This window comes from Hemicordylus capensis, chromosome 3 (genome assembly GCF_027244095.1).
Source record: "Hemicordylus capensis ecotype Gifberg chromosome 3, rHemCap1.1.pri, whole genome shotgun sequence".
Taxonomy (NCBI): Eukaryota; Metazoa; Chordata; class Lepidosauria; order Squamata; family Cordylidae; genus Hemicordylus; species Hemicordylus capensis.
Genome location: NC_069659.1, coordinates 194,652,413 through 194,670,840, shown reverse-complemented (window position 1 = coordinate 194,670,840; position 18,428 = coordinate 194,652,413). Strand labels below are relative to the sequence as shown.

Genomic DNA, 18,428 nt, shown 5'->3' with positions numbered 1-18,428 from the left:
TGTTGCTCCGTTGTCTCAAGCACTCCCCCCGCCCCCAGCCTGTCTGACTTCCAGAGTTAGGCTGTGGAGAACAGTGCCTGGGGTTACAAACTGCAGGGACATATGGAGGTTCAACTCTCCTCTCCTGCATCCCCCGCTTGATATACAATACAAATGAGATCTTCACCCTGACTTAATATGCCATCAGGAGATATGTGTGGCCCATCATGTCTGGTTTGGCCTTTATTTACATTAGGCAGCATGCAGACTAGTCAGCCATCACTAAGCATCACTGAAATCAATGAGGTAAGCTAATCATGAGTCCCACTGATTTAAATGGGACTTTTCTAGAACTAACTTAGTCTGAATGCTGCCCATTCCTTTTAGAATAGGAGAAACTGCAGGAAACAGAGGCAAACAAATTACATGCAATGTTCTGGAACAACTCAGGAATGGGAAGGCAATCTTCAGATTCTTTACAAGACCAATAATCCTGCTGTTTAAGTACAAAAATCAAGATCTTTCTTTGGTGCCAGAAATTCTTTTCTTAATAGAGACAACTCAGACATAACTTTATAATTCTTAATATGAAAATATTCCCCTCCTCCTAACATTCAACAAGAATGGCGGAAAACTATCAAGTGTGTGTATTACACTCATCTTTAATTTTCCCTTTGCAAACATGTAGATGGCCTGGGTTCTCTTTGTTCCTAGCGAAGTCCTATATCCCCCTCTATTTTTAAATCCAATTGTTCTTGGATTAAATTTGGGGAAATCTTATTCTAATGGAAGGTTCCTATAGCGCATGGAATCCCTCTGGTATATTCTGTTACCTCTCGATTCTATCATAGCTACACAAGAGGCCTAGCTATCCCTTAACATGCCCCCTCTCCAACGCTAACTGGAATAAAGCTGATTTGGTTTTTTACTAGCCACTTTGTGGCTGTTATACGGCCATGTCAAACAACAAATACATTCAGACTGAAGACAACTGTGTTCAGAATTCAACACTGCTTGTGGAATTGATCCTTCCTATTCGTGTGAGCAAAGCAGTGACTGGCCAACCTGAACACTTGAGTGCCACACCATGCAAGATGGAAAGAGAAAAGGAGCACAGAGAAAAAACTTCTGAAACAGGCCTCATGCATCAAGGGCCAATTCCAATGTAATGTCTTCTACTGGAATGCCCCCACACTTCATGTGATGTGATGAATTTGCACATCCAAACATTCATCCATGTCTCTCCCACTAAGTTTTACATAAGATGGAATGGAACGCTGCTGCTATTATTTGTTTTACCAATATTGTTCAAGTTCAACCACAAGAAAGAGCCTCTGCATGTCTGAATGCTTCCATGTGATCTTGGAACACAAGGATAAGGTCATCAGGGAAGCACAGATGTGGAAAGGATTAACTCCATTTCTTAATATCAGAAAGAAGCAAACTAGAATTCAGCACACTGACACTGCAGAAAGCATCTTCTACTGGCTGGAAACTACAAAACGTTACCTCAGAAGTGACCCAGCCTCAGTCTGAGGCAAGATATCCACCACAACAAGGGCAAGATTATTGTGATGAACTGGTGCAATGGGTGAGCAGTGGATGACCATGGAGGCTAAGAAGGTGAATATACACAGGCTTTAGGTCAACTGCATAGGAAGCAGGCAACGTTACCTTGGGAAAGTGGGGCTAATGGAGGAGATCTGCCCCTGCAAGGAATCCAGGATGTTTTTCTGTGAATAGAGCTGTAAAGGAGAGTTAAACTGTATGTGCCGCACCTTGAGTCCTGGCACCGCCACTTCCACAGGGCTGCTGGGGCAGATCTGAGCAACTTCTTTGAGCTGTTCTAGGCTCACTCTGACTTGATACGGAATGGATGAGGTACTGTGCCTCCTTTGCAAAGAGGAGGAGGAGGCGGCGGCGGCGGCAGAAGGTGGCTGAAGAGGGTTATAGACCAATGCAAAGGGAGCTTTGAATCCACCAGTAGGTGATACAGGACTACTCAGGAGGAGGATTAAAAAGTAGTGGGTGGGTTGTTGAAGATTTGCCAAGGGATTGAGGAGGAAAGGAAGGAAGAAATTAAAGAAGAAATAAACTGTAATACTAAACCAGTGTCATTCAGCAAGCTTTTATCATGCAAGGAGCCAGCAGAATATACAGGTGGCCCTTGTTATTCGCAGGGGTTCAGTTCCTGCCAATTTCTGTGGACAGTGAAACTGCAAACAAAGAGACCTTAACCCTATGAGGATTGGGCGGCGGGGAGGTAAGGTTACTTGAGCTTTAAAAAATGTTTTAAAAAGCAGGGAGGGGGCAGAAATAAGGATAAAAATTCATAGTACCTTGTTTTCCAGGTCCCCACAAATCTTCTTATTTGTCATTTAAAATCTTTTAAAATTAAAAATAAAAAGAGAGATACAAAATGGCTCCATGCTTCAAAATGGCTGCTGAAAAGGACACCGGAAGTCATTTCCGGCCACCCAGGAACTGTGGATAGGCAAGAATTGCCTATATTTCATGTTGTGGATAAAGAAACTAGGTCTCTACATCTACATCATGTATCCACAGATACATGAAACCACTATCCACATAACCGTGGATAATAAAGGTCTCCTGTACAAGTTACTGAACATAGAGAAACGTGGAATTAAGGTTTTTTTTAATTAATGAAGAAACATAATTGTTACACTATACTATGGGACATCCTAACAAACATGAAGCGCTGTGGGCTCTACTCATCTCATCCCTTGGAATATGCCAGGCAAAGGAAAACTAAGAGAGTTGGAATGGGAGAATGGACTCATGAAATGGTGAAGGGCCAAGAATTCAAGAACATATTCCTCCACTGCACTGAGAAGTGCTGGTCAGCTTCAGCAGGGCCTCTCTTTCTTCAGCATAAGGGATTTATTTCTCAGAGGATATCTGGGTGGGTTACCAAACTGGCAAAACTGAGCTTCTGGCAAAACTGGCAAAACTGACTTCCAAAAATACTAAGTGGAAACACTCGGTGTGGAAACTAGGTGTGAAAGCAGAAAGTTTGCACTAAATGGAAACTAGGTGTGAGACCTTCATACTGTCCTGGAGCAAATACAAATTCTGCAGGGGGATGCCAAATAAACAGGAACCACTATTCATCAGGACCTCCACCAGGGAAAGGTGATTTTAAAAAAGAATTTAAAACTATTTTTAATACAATGAATTGTTGCATTTTCCAGTGTCAAAAATCCATTCTTTTCTATTAAAACTAGCTAAGCAGAGAAGAGAAACAACATTGGTTTAATGTACTTAGTGAGCCTTGAAAATTCAAGTTGAAAATTTGCCATCAAAGTTTCTGACAAAAATAGTTAATTTCAAGGTACCCCCCCAAAATGAACATTCTTGTATTTTATCCTAGACATCCCCATTTCCATTGGAAAGAGAGCTAGCATAATAAAGTCACAACACTCTTGTAATAAAAGCAACAGGCACCTGCAGGAGTGGGAAGACCATTTTAAAGGCTGATACGTCATACTGAATGCACGCTGAAACTGCACAGGCAGCTGCTAAACGAAGAGAAGAACAATAATTAGTTGTACTTTGTCATCTGGAAGAACCACTGCTATGCCATGCCTAATGTCACAGGCACACACTAGCCGCAAAACCAATCTGTAAGGGGGGGAAAGAGACTTCCAAATAAACAAAACACACCTACCATGTACATAATATGTACCCAAACTCCCTTAATGCTAGTACTTATCCTGCAGGAGTATTGAGCTAAGAGAGCACAAAATGGGGAACCACTTACTTCTTATTGGGTTCTTGGACATCCACAGACTTGGACTCCACAGCATTGTTGAAGGTCTGTATGTTTTCTGAGGAGTACAGACTTGCTGGGCTGTTATACTGAGCAGTGATGACTTTAGGTGAAGTGCCAGAAGCAGTGGCAGCAGTAAATGGCATAGCACTTCGGTTGTGTGCACTTCCTATGTGCCTGATTTCCTGCATGCAAGGGAGCAGAGGCAAAAATCAGAAGCATCTGACATGCAGGTGGCAAGTGGCAGGCAACTGTTTAAAGAACATCTGAAAACAAGTTGGTCTGGGAAGAACTAATCTGCCTACTTTCCTTTCATTATAATCTTAATTGATAATTACCATCCACACAAGTTTGTCCACTTCAGCCTTAAATATTCACGTCTGCCATTTTGAATCGGGGTGGATGACATAATCACAAACTACAGTGTCAAATATCCCTACAACTGTACTCCATTTGGTTCATATTGGTCCAGGCACTGCAAAGTTGATTGAGGGTTGGGGAACAAACACAGACATACACAGAATGCCGGGTGATCTCATAAGCTTACTTTCCTTAAGAAAAGTATGCTAAGGTTGGTTGGCAAAGGGGGGAAAAAGCAGGCAGAGCGAGGAAATCTATGGTACATGCGCACACGCACGCATGCACACACATGCCTCAGAGTCAAATAAAGATCAGCAGGGGTCCTCAGGCAATCAGATGTTTGTCCTGAGCTCTCAGGTGCAATGATGCACATATACATTCTGAATTAAAATTCGATTCAATTGTCAACTGATATTTAAAATGCAGGTCTTAAGACATTCCCTTGCTTCATCCATGCAGCTTTCCAGATCCCTGTAGCTAGGACAACATTCCCCTTCTGTATACACTGGCACTGAACAAATCTGAGAAGCAGGCAGCTAGTTGAAGATGGGGCCAAGGGGGCCAGGCTGGACTGAGCAGTGGCTGAAATACTTCAACAGGTCATCCCTTTCTTCAATACACAACAAATACCAAAGGAAAGAAAACAGGCTGTCTTAAGTGGAATTTTATTTCCCAGTGTGGCAGTCAAGATTCCAGCCCAATCCAGCATCTATCTGTTGGCCAGCCCTGAGTAGCAGAAGTGCCTGAGAATCCAACATATTTTTGCTCATGGACACTGCTTGTATTAACAACTTTAGGGACCCATATGCAGATACCTGAGAACTCTGCTGTATGTCAAAGACTATACAACCTTTGATATAAACTTTGTTACATACAGGTGGACCTCATTATCCGTGGGAGTTCTGTTCCCACAGATTATCATGGGTAACAAAACCATGGATAATGAGGCATTGAGTCTATGGGATAGTGGGGGTTAGGTTCCTAGGCTCTTCAGAAATCTGGTAAAATATGTTTTTTTTTTAAAAGGGGAAACAGGCCAAATAAAGTTCCAGACCAGAGCACGTGGGTCTCCTAGCATCCAGCAATGCCCCCCAAAAGTCCCAGATTTTTTTCCAATTTTTATTTTTTAAAGAAATGAGCCACACAATGGCTCCTGCAGACAAAATGGTGGCCAGAAATAACCTCCGCAGTTATTTCTGGCCTTCTAGGAACCATGGATATGTGGGTTTTAACCCTTTTGCATCCACAAATATGGAGGTCCGATGTCTATTTGATACCCACGGATTTGCGAAACCACAAACAGTAGTTCCCTGTATAATGAGGTTTGCCTGTATATCCACAAATTCAATTTCTTTGTTTCAGCAAGGTTCAAATAGTTTGAAAAGCACTAATGGATAACCCAGCTTTATAGTGTCTGGGAAGTTTCAGAATATTCCATATGATACAAGAGGTTGTCCTTGTAATTCTGGTGCAGTTGAGTCAATTGAACATGTCCTCCTTGACTGTATGTTTTATCAGTCAATAAGAAATTCCTTTATAAATCCACTTTTATTGCCTTTCCCTGGGCATCCAGAGTTATTTTATTCTGGATACAATGGATGGATATGCTGCACTTCTTTTCTTTTCTTGGTCATGGACCATAGTAAAGTATTCATTCATTCATAACCCTCCTTTAAGAAGATTAAAAAAGTATAGGTGATACATTTCCAAATATCACTGACACTCTGTGTTTTATTTATGTGGTAAGAGTTGTATATAGTTCAGGGCCACTAGGTGGCACTGTGTGGGGAGAAAGGGAAGGTTTGGAAAGGAAAGATTAAAGTTTAGTTTCTGTTTCAGTTCAAAATGGTGTCCAGGCTCTTTGTTCCACAATTCATGGGCACCAGCTAAATTCCGAATTTTCAACTGGTCTTGCAAATTAGAGATTATGAGTATCTCAGGACTGTAGTGTTTGCAAAGAAAGACCAGCAACCCTTTTATAAGAAACAAAACTGAAGAAACAGCCTCACAAGGGAGGCAGCCCTTCCTTTATTTAACTCCACCTCCTCACATGTTAAGCCTTTAAGTGTTATACACTATTACACCACATCTGTCCTTCTTCACATCTTTTATAAACCTTATAACTGTTTCCAGCTCAAACCCAAAATTACTCCTTTAATTTAACATCGTTGTTTTCTGAAAAGAAATGTTTTCAAATCATTTATCTAGCAGTTATGTTAATCACAAAATAAGTCTTCGGGAAAATTTGAGATTTCTCCCTGACCGGGTTTGTGCTCCCATACTATTTTTCACATCAACCACCCTCTTTGAACTACAGGCAGGACTGGAGTCAGCTGTTGTGCCAATCTAGCTGCATCTGATGACAAAAAGCTCTAAAGCACTAACGTAGCTAGAGCCAAGGGGACGTGTTCACTCTCCACCACGTGGCCCTCCCCGCAGTGGCACCCCACCCCCTGCTCACTCGTGTGCCCCCTGCCTGCCTCCTGAATGCCAGATCATCCTGTGTTGGCAAGCAGCGGGATTGGGTGGGACAAGGCAGAGGAAGCAGGCATGTGAGAAGGCAGATGCAGAAGGTAGGCAAGGAGATGGGCAAGCGGGGCACGGGAGCAGCATCCACAGTAACATCCAGAGAAAGTCACACGTGAGGCAGAAACTACCAGAGCAGCTGACCACCTAGCTAGAAGGGGAGGGGGAGGCAAAAGATGGGGGGGGGTCCCGGGCCAGAAGGGCCCATGTTCTTGGGACACCCTCGAACACCAGTAACTCCGCTCTTGTTCTCAAGATGAAGATGATGAGGATGATGATTTCGATTTGATGAACCCAGTTTCAATGAATCCTTCTTCAGGGAGTGTTTATAATATAAAAGATCTAGGTGCTGTAGCTTCTCTCAGCATGGTTCCAAATTCTTGGGAACTCTGCATCCAAACCTTGTCCCCAGGAAAGAGCTGTCTTGATGTTTTAGTCCTGTGATGAACATTTTGGTGGCCAGGTTTTTCTTCTTCTTCAATTATTGCTATTGTTATTGTTCACCGCCTTGAGTCTTTAGAGGAGGCAGTATACAAGAAATGTTTAATACATACATAGATACATACGAATAAAGACCAGCAGCCACTTTAGAAGAAACAGTACTGAAGAAGACGTTTCCTGGGGAGGCAGCCCTACTTCAACTCCTCACATGTCAAACTTTTAGCCCTTAAAGTACTATATACTATTAGGCCACAATGGCCAGCTTCTATTCACTTAAATACTATTCACTTATATATAAGGTCCACTGGTTAGCTTGCCTGGCCATATTCCCAGAGGTCATGAGTTCAACTGGATGGATCGGCTTGGCTTACCCTCTTATTAAATGGGGATTTCTCTGCCCTAACATAACATGAAATTTCCAGTTAATACCTGCAATGAGGTAATATCTTTCCACATCACAGCTGATTAAAACTGTGTACTACTACCATACAAAATAAGCTCAGAGTACAGACAAGTCACATTAAGCTATTTCTCTTCTGCATCTTAATTTGTGTAAACAACTAGTGCTACTTCCAGACTGACAGCTATTTTCAAATTTTGCCCCATTCCTATATTTGAGCATTTGGAAGTCATTTGGTAGTGAGTTAGACCCTCAGCATTGTGTAGTGGACACAGAGTTATATAGGATATGTTCTCACAATCACAAGGATCCTGGTTAAAACGTTAATCAGGATCAGCGAGCCCCACAGAACAGATGGTGAGAATGCAGAATTTCAGGGCAATCCTGGTCAAATCATTCTGGTTAACTACCATTTAACCAGGATCCACCCCCCACCCACCCTCACACACAAATCTCTCTCTCTCTCTCTCTCTCTCTCACACACACACACACACACACACACACACACCCTAAAGTAGCATACTGTTGCAGGAGAATTTCCCAACAGTGCCCCAGGTAGCTCCAAGAGCTGAAGCCACCATTTCTACTCTAAGGAGGCAGCTTCTACCAGGCAGCACAGGATGATGTGCCATGACTGACCTTATCACCCCCAAAATGGGAAGTTCCAAATACTTTGAAATTTGAATGAAAACCAGGAAGGTTTGAGTAGTTTTCCACATTCTCCCTCTCTAAGTTTACATTTAACATCCATATAATAAAGTTAGAAACAAGAAATAATGACAAGCCAGTGAACTTCATCAGGCAACTCAGACTGAAGGTTGTTACACTGTGTATCTCTTGTCTCAGAGATCTTGCCAACTACTTACCACCTTATCAAATGTCAACCCACACACCCAGTTTCTATAGCTTTCCACTCTCACATTTCCATGGGAACAGATTCACAAAACAGCAACAATTACCTCATCCCTAGAGGATGTGACACACAGCTTTAAGGAAAGGCATCAGGAAAGTCAATTCAAGTGGTATCCTATTTTAAATCTACCATGACATCAGCCTGACAAATAAAATTTATGCCTGGGAAGAAGGCGGAAGCACTGTCACCTGCTAGTCCTGGGCAAGTCAGTCAGTCACAATTGCACTCCTGAATCAGATTTTCTGGATTTGCTATAAGATAGATACAGGGCAGACAGAATCCAAGTACACAGACGGCATTTTTGCTTTGATTTCTGTTAGGCCATATCGGCACTTTTGGCTGTGTCAGTGCCAGCGCCAGCAAGGAATGGATCATTTTGCAATAGGCACTGCCTATCTAAAGAGAAACAATATAGGACAACCAAGTACTGCCACTGCTCCTAATGTTTCTAGTTAGACTGGTAGTGCAATCAAGAGAGAGATTCTCAAGATAAACTGTTCCTTTTATTACAGAACTGCTGCAGGGCCTGTAGTTCTCTGTGCCTCATTTACCCACACATCAAAACGCCTCCTCCCACCATCTCCTCAATTCCCGTTCTTCTTTTGTACTCTGCCTCCCTGCTACTGATGTTCCTTCCTTTGAACTATGCATTATTGTTACACCTGTCACTAACAACAACAACAGCACTAGCAATTTCAATTCCTCTGCAGTACCAGGTTGGGTAGGGTAGTTCTAGATGCAGCTTCACAGCACAAGGCTATTTCTATGGATTGATTCAAATGGTTTGGTACACCTGCATGGTTTGCATACTTCTTATACTAGTGTATCTCTTCATTCTCTGGGATATTGTATCAGTCAAGAGCCCTGTTCCAACATTTTTTTAAAAAAGAGGGACACTGTAATTATTCTGATAATTAATCCAAATCCAATTCCCCCACCACCACACACACACACCAGCCCCATAGGTATTGTATGAGTAACAGTTGACAGCACAATAAATTCTGACATTTAGAAAATACCTCATGGCAGCTCAGGTATGACATTAGAGAGGGTCAAATCTATTTCAGAATTATCAGTTCAGAAGCACAGCATACTGGTGATAGCTATTCCTAGCTAATCCCCAGCATTTGGTACACAGTTTATCCCCAGCATTTGGGACACAGACTATATTTCCTCTGAACATGGAGATTGTTATTTATTTTGTTTTATTTTTATCCAAATTGTCCTCCAAGGAGCTCAGGGCATTGAACAAGTTTCTCTCCCACACCATGTTATCATCACAACAATCCTATGAGGAAAGGTTACACTGAGAGATAGGGACTCAATCATGGTCACCCAGCAAAATGAATGGCTGAGTGGAGATATAAACCAGAATGTTCCCTGGTCCTTGGGTGCTCCCAGAGTGATGGCTAACAGCTGTCCAGTCATTGCTTTCTGCTTTATGTTCTGTGTAGAATGGTGGGGTATTTCCTAACTCTCAGATTTCTGTATCAGTCTCAAAACTGCATTCAGTTGCATAATAAGTAGGCAGTGAAACAAAAATCATTGTTTTAACTTTTATAGTTCTCAATAAAATATACTTTAAAGTTAGCCTAGCAAAGTGAAGACTGAAAACACACCCCTATTGACTGACCTGATTATGACATAACTTTCTTGTTCTGCCCTGAGCAGAGATAATGCAGCTTCTTCCGCTGGGTTTTCTCTGCCTTCTTTGCTGCCAACTAACAGGCCCTAAAATTATTAAGGTGAGAAACTTCAGCGGGGGGGAGGATTCGTCCAATTTTGCTACCAAGTGATGAGGAGGCTGCAGCTCTGATTTGGGTGGGGGAATCTCTTTCTCTGATACTGCAGGTGTTCGGTGTATGAGGCAGTGGCAGCTCTGATTTGGGGAGATACTGGAAGGGGGCTGAGGAACTCTTTTTCTATCACCATCTCTAGTGATCCTGGAAGTGGGGTTGGAGTGTATGGAGAGCAGTAGGCAAGCAACAGGCAGCATCTGGGGCGGAGGTGGGGAGGTGACTTTTGATACTGCAGACCTTGGTGTGTGAGGCGGTGGCAGCTCTGATTTTTAAAAGTACTAACTTTAAAGAACTTTTTAAGGAAAACTAGACCACTGATCCCCCACCCCCAGACACACACACACCAGCCCCATAGGTATTGTATGAGTAACAGCTGACAGCACAATAAATTCTGACTTTTAGGAAAATACATCATTGTAGCTCAGCTATGACATTAGAGAGAGTGGATTGTTGTTTTTCATACATGCTCATGGCCAATAGCTTTTGGCAGACCTAATTTCCATGAATTTATCTAATCATTTTTACAAGTATTTATGCTAGTGATCACTACCAGTATCTTGTGGCAATGAAACTCTCAAGCTAATGTGTGTGAGGGAGTACCTCCTACTGATATTTCCTGAACTTACTTTCGGATCAAATTACAGTGAGCCCAAGTGAGAGAGTGGGTGAAGAACCCTTTTGGGAACAGAGGCTGGCAAATTTGGTATATTTTCCAGAGAGAAACTGCTAAGTCTACAATTTTGGCCTCATCTGTATACTATTAACCCTAATGCCCAGAAGCTCAGTTTGAAGCTGGGCCCCACTGTGAACAGGCAACAACAGAGAGCATGATCAGATGTCAAGTTTTCATTGACTACATTCCCAGTCAGCTATTGTACCCTGTTTCCCCGAAAGTAAGACCTACCCCGAAAGTAAGACCTAGCAGTAATTTCTGATGTACCGCTAATTGCCCTAGTGCATTTTTTTGGGCTAAAATTAATATAAGACACTGTCTTATTTTTGGGGAAACACGGGTAAGCTGCTGTCCCTCCCTACAGAGACGTCCCCCAATTTTTGTTTGAACAGGATGTGCTGGTATCACCTGTTTAGCTGCAGTGCTAAACAGCTCAACCTCTTCTCCGGCTCAGATTCTGAAAGAGACCTCTCAGTCCCAAAGGCTTTCCCACAGAACTCCCTGAATAAGTACATGTATTATCAAAGCATTTGCTGCAAGTTAAGTAACACAGAAAGTCTAGAGTGCTAAGAAATGTTCTTGGATTTCTCTGCTGAAATATCTTAAAGCAAGTTTTAATCATATTTATCCTTTGCATGACAAGTACAAACATGTGCTGAACTTAACACCCTTTACATGCAGGATAAATGCAAGTACAACAACTGAGCCAGTGTTCCAAACATTCTCAGTCATTTCCTTCCTCTGATGGCAACAGAGCTGAAACAACAACAAAAACCAGGTCAGCTACTAAATGACCCTTCATTCATGCCTCTCCAGTGTCCTTCATTATGAAATACATTTTCCAGAAGACCTCCAAGCTGCAGAGAGGCTCAAAGCAGTATAGAATAGAAGACCAAAATGCTCTAAGCATCATCAGCATAAGGGATATTCCTACACTCTGAAGTAGAACGCTTGGTGAAATGGCCTGCTCTTTCAACTCAATGTCTCATGGTGAATCACATAACTCTTTTTCTATCTGACTTTATTCGCAGTTTATATCAAGTATGCATGCATTATACCAGACTTGTGACATACAGCAGTGTTTCCCAACATTTTTAATGTGCTGGCACCCTTCCCCGCCAAATTGCAGCACACTGTGCAGCACCCAATTGGCCCCTCCCCCATTTTTTTGCAGAAGCAAAGCCACCAAGTGGTCATTTATTAATTTAGGAGCTGGTCAGCTCCCTTATGCACTAGGAGGGACATGTCCTTTGCAGTGCATTATGGAGTGAGTCAGCTCCAGAAGCAGAGCATTAAACATCCCGCTTTTGGAGCTGAGTCAGGGCGACACATTAGCTAGTATCCCACGGCACACTAGTGTGTCACACCATAGCAGTTGGGAAATGCTGATATGATAAAGTGCCTTTATCATTAAAAATGAGAAGCAATTATGAGAGAGTACTTTAAGGTGCCTCAGCATAGTCAGATCCATGCCTGCACAGGCCGGTGAAAGTGAACAAGGCAGAGGTCATACTACTTACCTGTGGCTCGGAAGCCAGGTTCATCTTGTATGGATTGGTTTTCCCTTCCTCAGTAACCAGTGGAGACCAGACCTTTGATTCAGCTCTGCAAAATGGAACATCTGATGTTTAACTCTACTATTCTCCACATTTGGTGTAATATATAACTTTAGTAAAAGGTAATACTTGCTCCATGGCAATTCCATAATTTGGAATTCTCAAAAATCCAGGGTTTTTCTTATGGCATTTGTTGAAGGAACTCGCTGCATTTTTAACTTATTCAAACTTGTATCTAATCATGGGAATCCCTCTGGCACACCTTCTCTGTCTAGGAAAAATTATGCTAAAATTGGTCCCCAGAGCAAATATCCTATTTTAGCACTTTAGCCCATTACCTGCAGCATCAGTCATTTTAAAGGAGTGGAATATCTTGCCATAGCAGAAGTAAGTATCTACAATGACTAACACAGATCTTGTTTTGTTTTTTAAATAACTATATTGTTTACATTTTATATTCTACCCTTCCTTCAAGGAACTCAGGGCAATGTACCAAAGATTACTGCATTTTATCTTACAGCAACCCTGCAAGATAAGTTAGGCTAAAATTAATTGGCCCATGGCCACACATAAAATTTATGGGTATGGAGATGTGAACCTCAGTCAAATACAAAATTATTTATCACAATAATGTATATTGCTATATCAATAAAAACACTTGTGAGCTTCCAAGTATGAAATTCAATAGCAAGAACAAATCACAAATAGAGGAAAAACCAGGAATGATTTAAAAGCAGCAATTGATTAAAACGCATTGAGAATTCGAACCAAAAGAAGGCTGCTGAAATAAGATTATATTTCAAGCTTACCCAAAAGCAGGCAACAAAGGAGGCAGTAGTAGATCTCTCAGAAGGCCCTTCCACGATCTGGGTGCCACAGCCAGAGGGGCCCCATCCCCTGTATCCACACCCTAAACATCTGTCAGAGGTAGGAGGAACACAGGAAAGGCTCCAGAGGCAAAGCAAAGATCCAAGGCAGGTTCATTTAAGAACAGAGAGCTTCTAAGATACTCTGGTCCTGCCGTTTAGGACAGAGCTCCACTACTTCAGCCCTCCAGCTTTTTTTGAATACCACCCCCATCATCCCTAGCCAATGTGGCCAATAGTCAAGGATGATGGGATCTGTAGTTCAGCATCTGCAGGAGGGCTGAACTTGTGCAGCACTGGTTTAGGGCTTTAAAAGCCAAAGCCAGCCACTTGAATGGAGTCCAAAACAAATTGCCAACCAGCAAAGTTGAGAAAGGACCTGTGTAGTAGGAACAGATCTGCTGGCCCCCAACAAGGCCCTGGAGGCCACATTCTGGACCAGCTGAAGTTTACAGACCTTCTTCAGAGGCAGCCCCACAAAGTTTGTTGCAGCAATCCAGTCTGGAGGTGCCTCCCCAGATCAAATGATGGAAACAAGACATAGAGCTAGATGTCATCAGTACATTGATGACACCCAAATCCAAAGCTCCAGATTACCTGACCAAGCAAATCAAATCAATCTTTATTACAGTCACAGACGAGCATAAAGTACATTTTAAAACCAAAGTAACAATAGATTTTACACACATTAGATTTTACACAAGCAGTTTCATGTAGATGTTAAAAAGCAGGTGTTACAAGGTGGAACTTTGTGTATCCTATATGCAAAAGCTCATGTGGATAGAATAGCAGTCCCCCAGGGCCACCTTCAGAGATCTACCCTCAAAGATTTGGAACCACTACAAATTAATGCCCCTAGTCCCATCACAGCAAGGCAGTCCACGGTCCACAGCACTGAAAGTTGTTGAGAGATGCAAAAGAATCCCCAGAGAACCAACCACCCCGTTCTGGCACAGGTGATCTACCAGGGTGGCCAACAGTTTCAATCCCAAACCCAGGCTAGAATCCAGACTATGTCTAAATAATCAATTTCTTTCAATAAAACCTGGTTTCCCATCATGTGCTCAATCCCTTGCCCAAGAATGAAAAATAAAAGGAAGGGATAACGCCTCCAGCCTCGGAGGCACAATGCCTCTCAATACCAGTTGCAGGGGAGCAGCAGCAGGAGAGAGGGCATGCCCTCAGCTCTTGCCTGTGGGCTTCTCAGAGGCATCTGGTGGGCCGCTGTGCGAAACAGGATGCTGGACTACCTAGGCCTTGGGCCTGACCCAGCAGGGCCGTTCTTATGTTAGTTGTCCAGATCAGCTGGGTCAATCAATGGTTTCTTTAGAAGGAGCTGAACAATGGCTTCTTTAAAACTCACCAGGATCTCATCTTTCCTCAGTGATGTTTCTCAGAGACCCAGGCCCACTCACCTCCCAGCCCTAAGGTTCTGGTAGAGCTAATGAGCAAAAATTGACACAGGTCAAGGATGTACACAGCAAGTCTCACCTGTCAATAACCTTGTCCACGTCTTCAGGTTACACAAACCAAAACCTATCCATGAAACCCTGACTAGATAGTACCCTACTGACAAACTGAAACAGAGTCTGAAACAACAGTGGCACCTCACCTAGAGGAGATGCAAATGATTTTACCCACAAAGTGCTTTGCAAAGTGGTAATAATCGGGATCTGGCTCTATTCGATCATTGGTGCTGGTAATTTATTTACATTTATATTCCACTCTTCCTCCAAGGAGCCCAGAGCAGTGTACATAGTTATGTTTATCTCCACAACAAGCCAGGGTCCACCAGGAAGTTTCATGGCTGAATGGGGATTTGAACCTGGGTATCCAAAATTCTAGTCTAAGCACTTTATCACACTGGCTCAAAATCGCTGAACCTGATTCCTCAGAAAAATCAGAGAGATGGTCCACCTCTATGTAACAGGAGAGGATGTTGAAGTGTTATCATGTTGGCAGCCTGCACTCCTATACACTAAACTACAGTAGCAGTACCCTGATCCATGCAAATAAATGTTTGCTCCACCAGATATGCAACTGTATTTTTGCTTCACCATGAATACCTATCCAAAGATGGTCACTGAACATGACGGTCTATAAGGGCAGAATTCCTTCTGCAAGAAAACATTTGCTGTGAAAGAGATGTCCTTCCTCTTCAACAAGACACATGCAAGCCAGAGATTCCCCAGATGTTCACAAAATACATCATAGTTAATGCTGATAAGGGAAAGAAAGGGGGAAATTTGCTCAGGAGAGGGGCAAGTCCACAGCATTCTCCCAATCGTTTAGCCATGGTTAAGCAACTGGAAATGTTACATATGCACTGTTGCGGTAATGTAATTGGGCCCCAACTACTGGCAAATGATGCTTCTGCATTTGAAACAGAACTGACAAAGCAAAGCGTTCCACAGAGGGGGGAACTAAGGGTCCCAGGCTCTTGCTCATGGCAGATGAATAAGCAAAGCATTAAGTGGGCTCTCAGCTTCCATTTAAAGACCAGCATTCCAAATTTTGCAGACTAAAGTTAGCTTGCTAAAATATAAACAGGTGCATTTCAAAAAGAATAAAACAGCTGTAGTTCCCAGCTATGTCACTAGAATTAAAGAGCGCTCAATACTTGCAGAAGTTAGATGGCTGACATGCTACAAACCCAAACAGAGAAGGGCTGTTTTAGTAGAAATCCTAGAACAGCACCTCTAGCGCCTACTAAAACTAATTTCCAAGGCAGGATCACTGTATCAAACATACTTTAAGGATATCCACACAACCTGGCCAGCAGATGCCGGGAGGCAAGGGGGGCAGGGTTTCACCTCCCTTCCTGCCAGACAATAAAGGAAATGTTGCCTGGAGTGTGGAGTGTACTCCCAGACAATCCACGCTGTGCCAAGCAGTGCGAATCTCCAGAGACCGGGATGATGCATCCCAGCCTCCAGATATCCCACAATGCACCATACGCTGAGTGAGGTGCATTGGGGGAATCCCCCAGGAGATGGGTGCTCTAGGTGGGTGGGGGGAGGTAGGGTTTAATCTACCTTCCCCCCAGATGATTTAAAAAAATGTAGCATGGAGTGCACTCCCAGACAATCCACGTTGTGCCAAGTGGGTCTCCCGAGGCAGGGACAATGCTTCCCAGCCTCCAGATATCCCACAATGCACTGTGTGACAAGCACACTGCATCATTTTATTTATTTATTTATTGTATATATTGCCTGATTCCAAAGGTTCTAGGCAGTTTACAAAAAGAAACACAACAAAAACAAAATAAAACAAGCTGTTAAAAAAATTCAAAACATTCAAAGATTACTAAAAGCCTGGCTAAAAAAAAAGTGTCTCCACAGCTCTTTTAAAGGCTGGTAAAGATGTTAAACTATGACTGTCTATGGGGAGCGCATTCCACAGCCTAGCAGCAACTGCAGCAGGGGTGGGGAACCTTGGCCCTCCAGCTGTTTTTGAACTACAACTCCCACCATCCCCAGCCACAATAATTGTGGCTGGGGATGATGGGAGTTGTAGTTCAAAAACAGCTGGAGGGCCAAGGTTCCCCACCCCTGAACTACAGAGAAGGTCCGTTCCCAAGTCACTGCCAGACGAGCTAGCAGCACACGGAGACCAATGTTCTCTCTAATTTTTTTCAACTGTGTGCGGAATGAATTTTGTTCTGAGTGGCAATATTTTGTTCTGGGTGGCATGCCTTAGAGGGAATACTGATGGAGACTGACCTCTCTCAATGACATTAATGTGCAGTGGGGATCATGCAGAAGAAGGCACTCTCCCAGGTAACCCGTCCTAAGCCATTATCATTTAAAGGTAATCACCAGCACTTTGTATTTCACTCAGAAACCTCAGAAGCCAATGCAATTGTTTTAACACAGGCATAGTACAGTCTCTCCAAGAAGCCCCGGAAATCAATCTAGCCGTTGCATTTTGGACCAGCTGAAGCTTCCGAACTACATACAAAGGCAGCCCCACTAGTTGTGTGCCCGAACCGGTCCGGCAGCCATTCCAAAGAATGGCCGAACTGCCGGACCGGTCCGGCCCTGCCTGGTTCGGGTCCGGGTGGGGGGTATGTCTTTAAGGGCGGGGAGGGCTTGCTTAGCCCTCCCGCCTCCTTGCCCCCGCCAGCGCCCGTATTGAACAGTATAGGGGCGCTGGAAACCAGCCGCCCCCCCCCCCGCCGCTGCCGCCGCGGCGAAATAACCCCTAAAACCAGCCAGCCCTCCCTCCCTCCCAGCTAGCTGCCCGCCCGCCCACCCACCCAGTCGCTCACCCGGTCGCTGGATAAAAAGCAAGAGGAGCTCCGGCACAGAGCTCCTCTCGCTTGGAAGGCCTCCAGCAGAATGGTGACTTGCGCGCGCGCGCGCGCATGCGCGCACCGCAAACCACGCCGTTCTCCGGAGGCCCGGTCTACCCGCCGGGAAAGGGCCGGGTAGACCGGGCCTCCGATCGCTGGGTAGACCGGGCCTCCGGCGATCGGTGGCCCGGTCTACCCAGCGATCGGAGGCCCGGTCTACCCGCCGGGAAAGGGCCGGGTAGACCGGGCCTCCGATCGCTGGGTAGACCGGGCCTCCGATCGCCGGAGGCCCGGTCTACCCAGCGATCGGAGGCCCGGTCTACCCGGCCCTTTCCCGGCGGGTAGACCGGGCCTCCGATCGCCGGAGGCCCGGTCTACCCAGCGATCAGAGGCCCGGTCTACCCGGCCCTTTCCCGGCGGGTAGACCGGGCCTCCGATCGCTGGGTAGACCGGGCCTCCGATCGCCGGAGGCCCGGTCTACCCAGCGATCGGAGGCCCGGTCTACCCAGCGATCGGAGGCCTGGTCTACCCGGCCCTTTCCCGGCGGGTAGACCGGGCCTCCGGAGAACGGCGTGGTTTGCGGCGCACGCATGCACACGCGCGCAAGCCACTATTCTGCTGGAGGCCTTCCAAGCGAGAGGAGCTCTGTGCCGGAGCTCCTCTCGCTTTTTATCCAGCGACCGGGTGAGCGACTGGGTGGGTGGGTGGGCGGGCGGGCAGCTAGCTGGGAGGGAGGGAGGACTGGCTGGTTTTAGGGGTTATTTCGCCGCGGCGGCGGGGGGGGGGCGGCTGGTTTCCAGCGCCCCTATACTGTACAATACGGGCGCTGGC

General features: G+C 44.6%; 1 protein-coding gene across 5 annotated transcripts in view; it reads right to left on the bottom strand.

Annotated features, from left to right (window-relative positions):
• PDLIM1 (PDZ and LIM domain 1) overlaps positions 1-18,428 on the bottom strand; it is a 52,662-nt gene that overhangs the window by 10,321 nt on the left and 23,913 nt on the right. For 2 of the 5 annotated variants that reach the window (XM_053308566.1, XM_053308564.1), the window contains exons 3-5: positions 12,402-12,486; positions 3,445-3,518; positions 1,654-1,977 (exon numbers count right to left, since the gene is read on the bottom strand). In XM_053308566.1, coding sequence (XP_053164541.1) covers positions 1,654-1,977; positions 3,445-3,518; positions 12,402-12,486 — 483 coding nt within the window. Of the gene's footprint in view, positions 1-1,653; positions 1,978-3,444; positions 3,519-3,760; positions 3,955-12,401; positions 12,487-18,428 lie in introns of those variants that run through there. The other 3 variants (XM_053308568.1, XM_053308567.1, XM_053308565.1) reach the window with 3 other exon arrangements.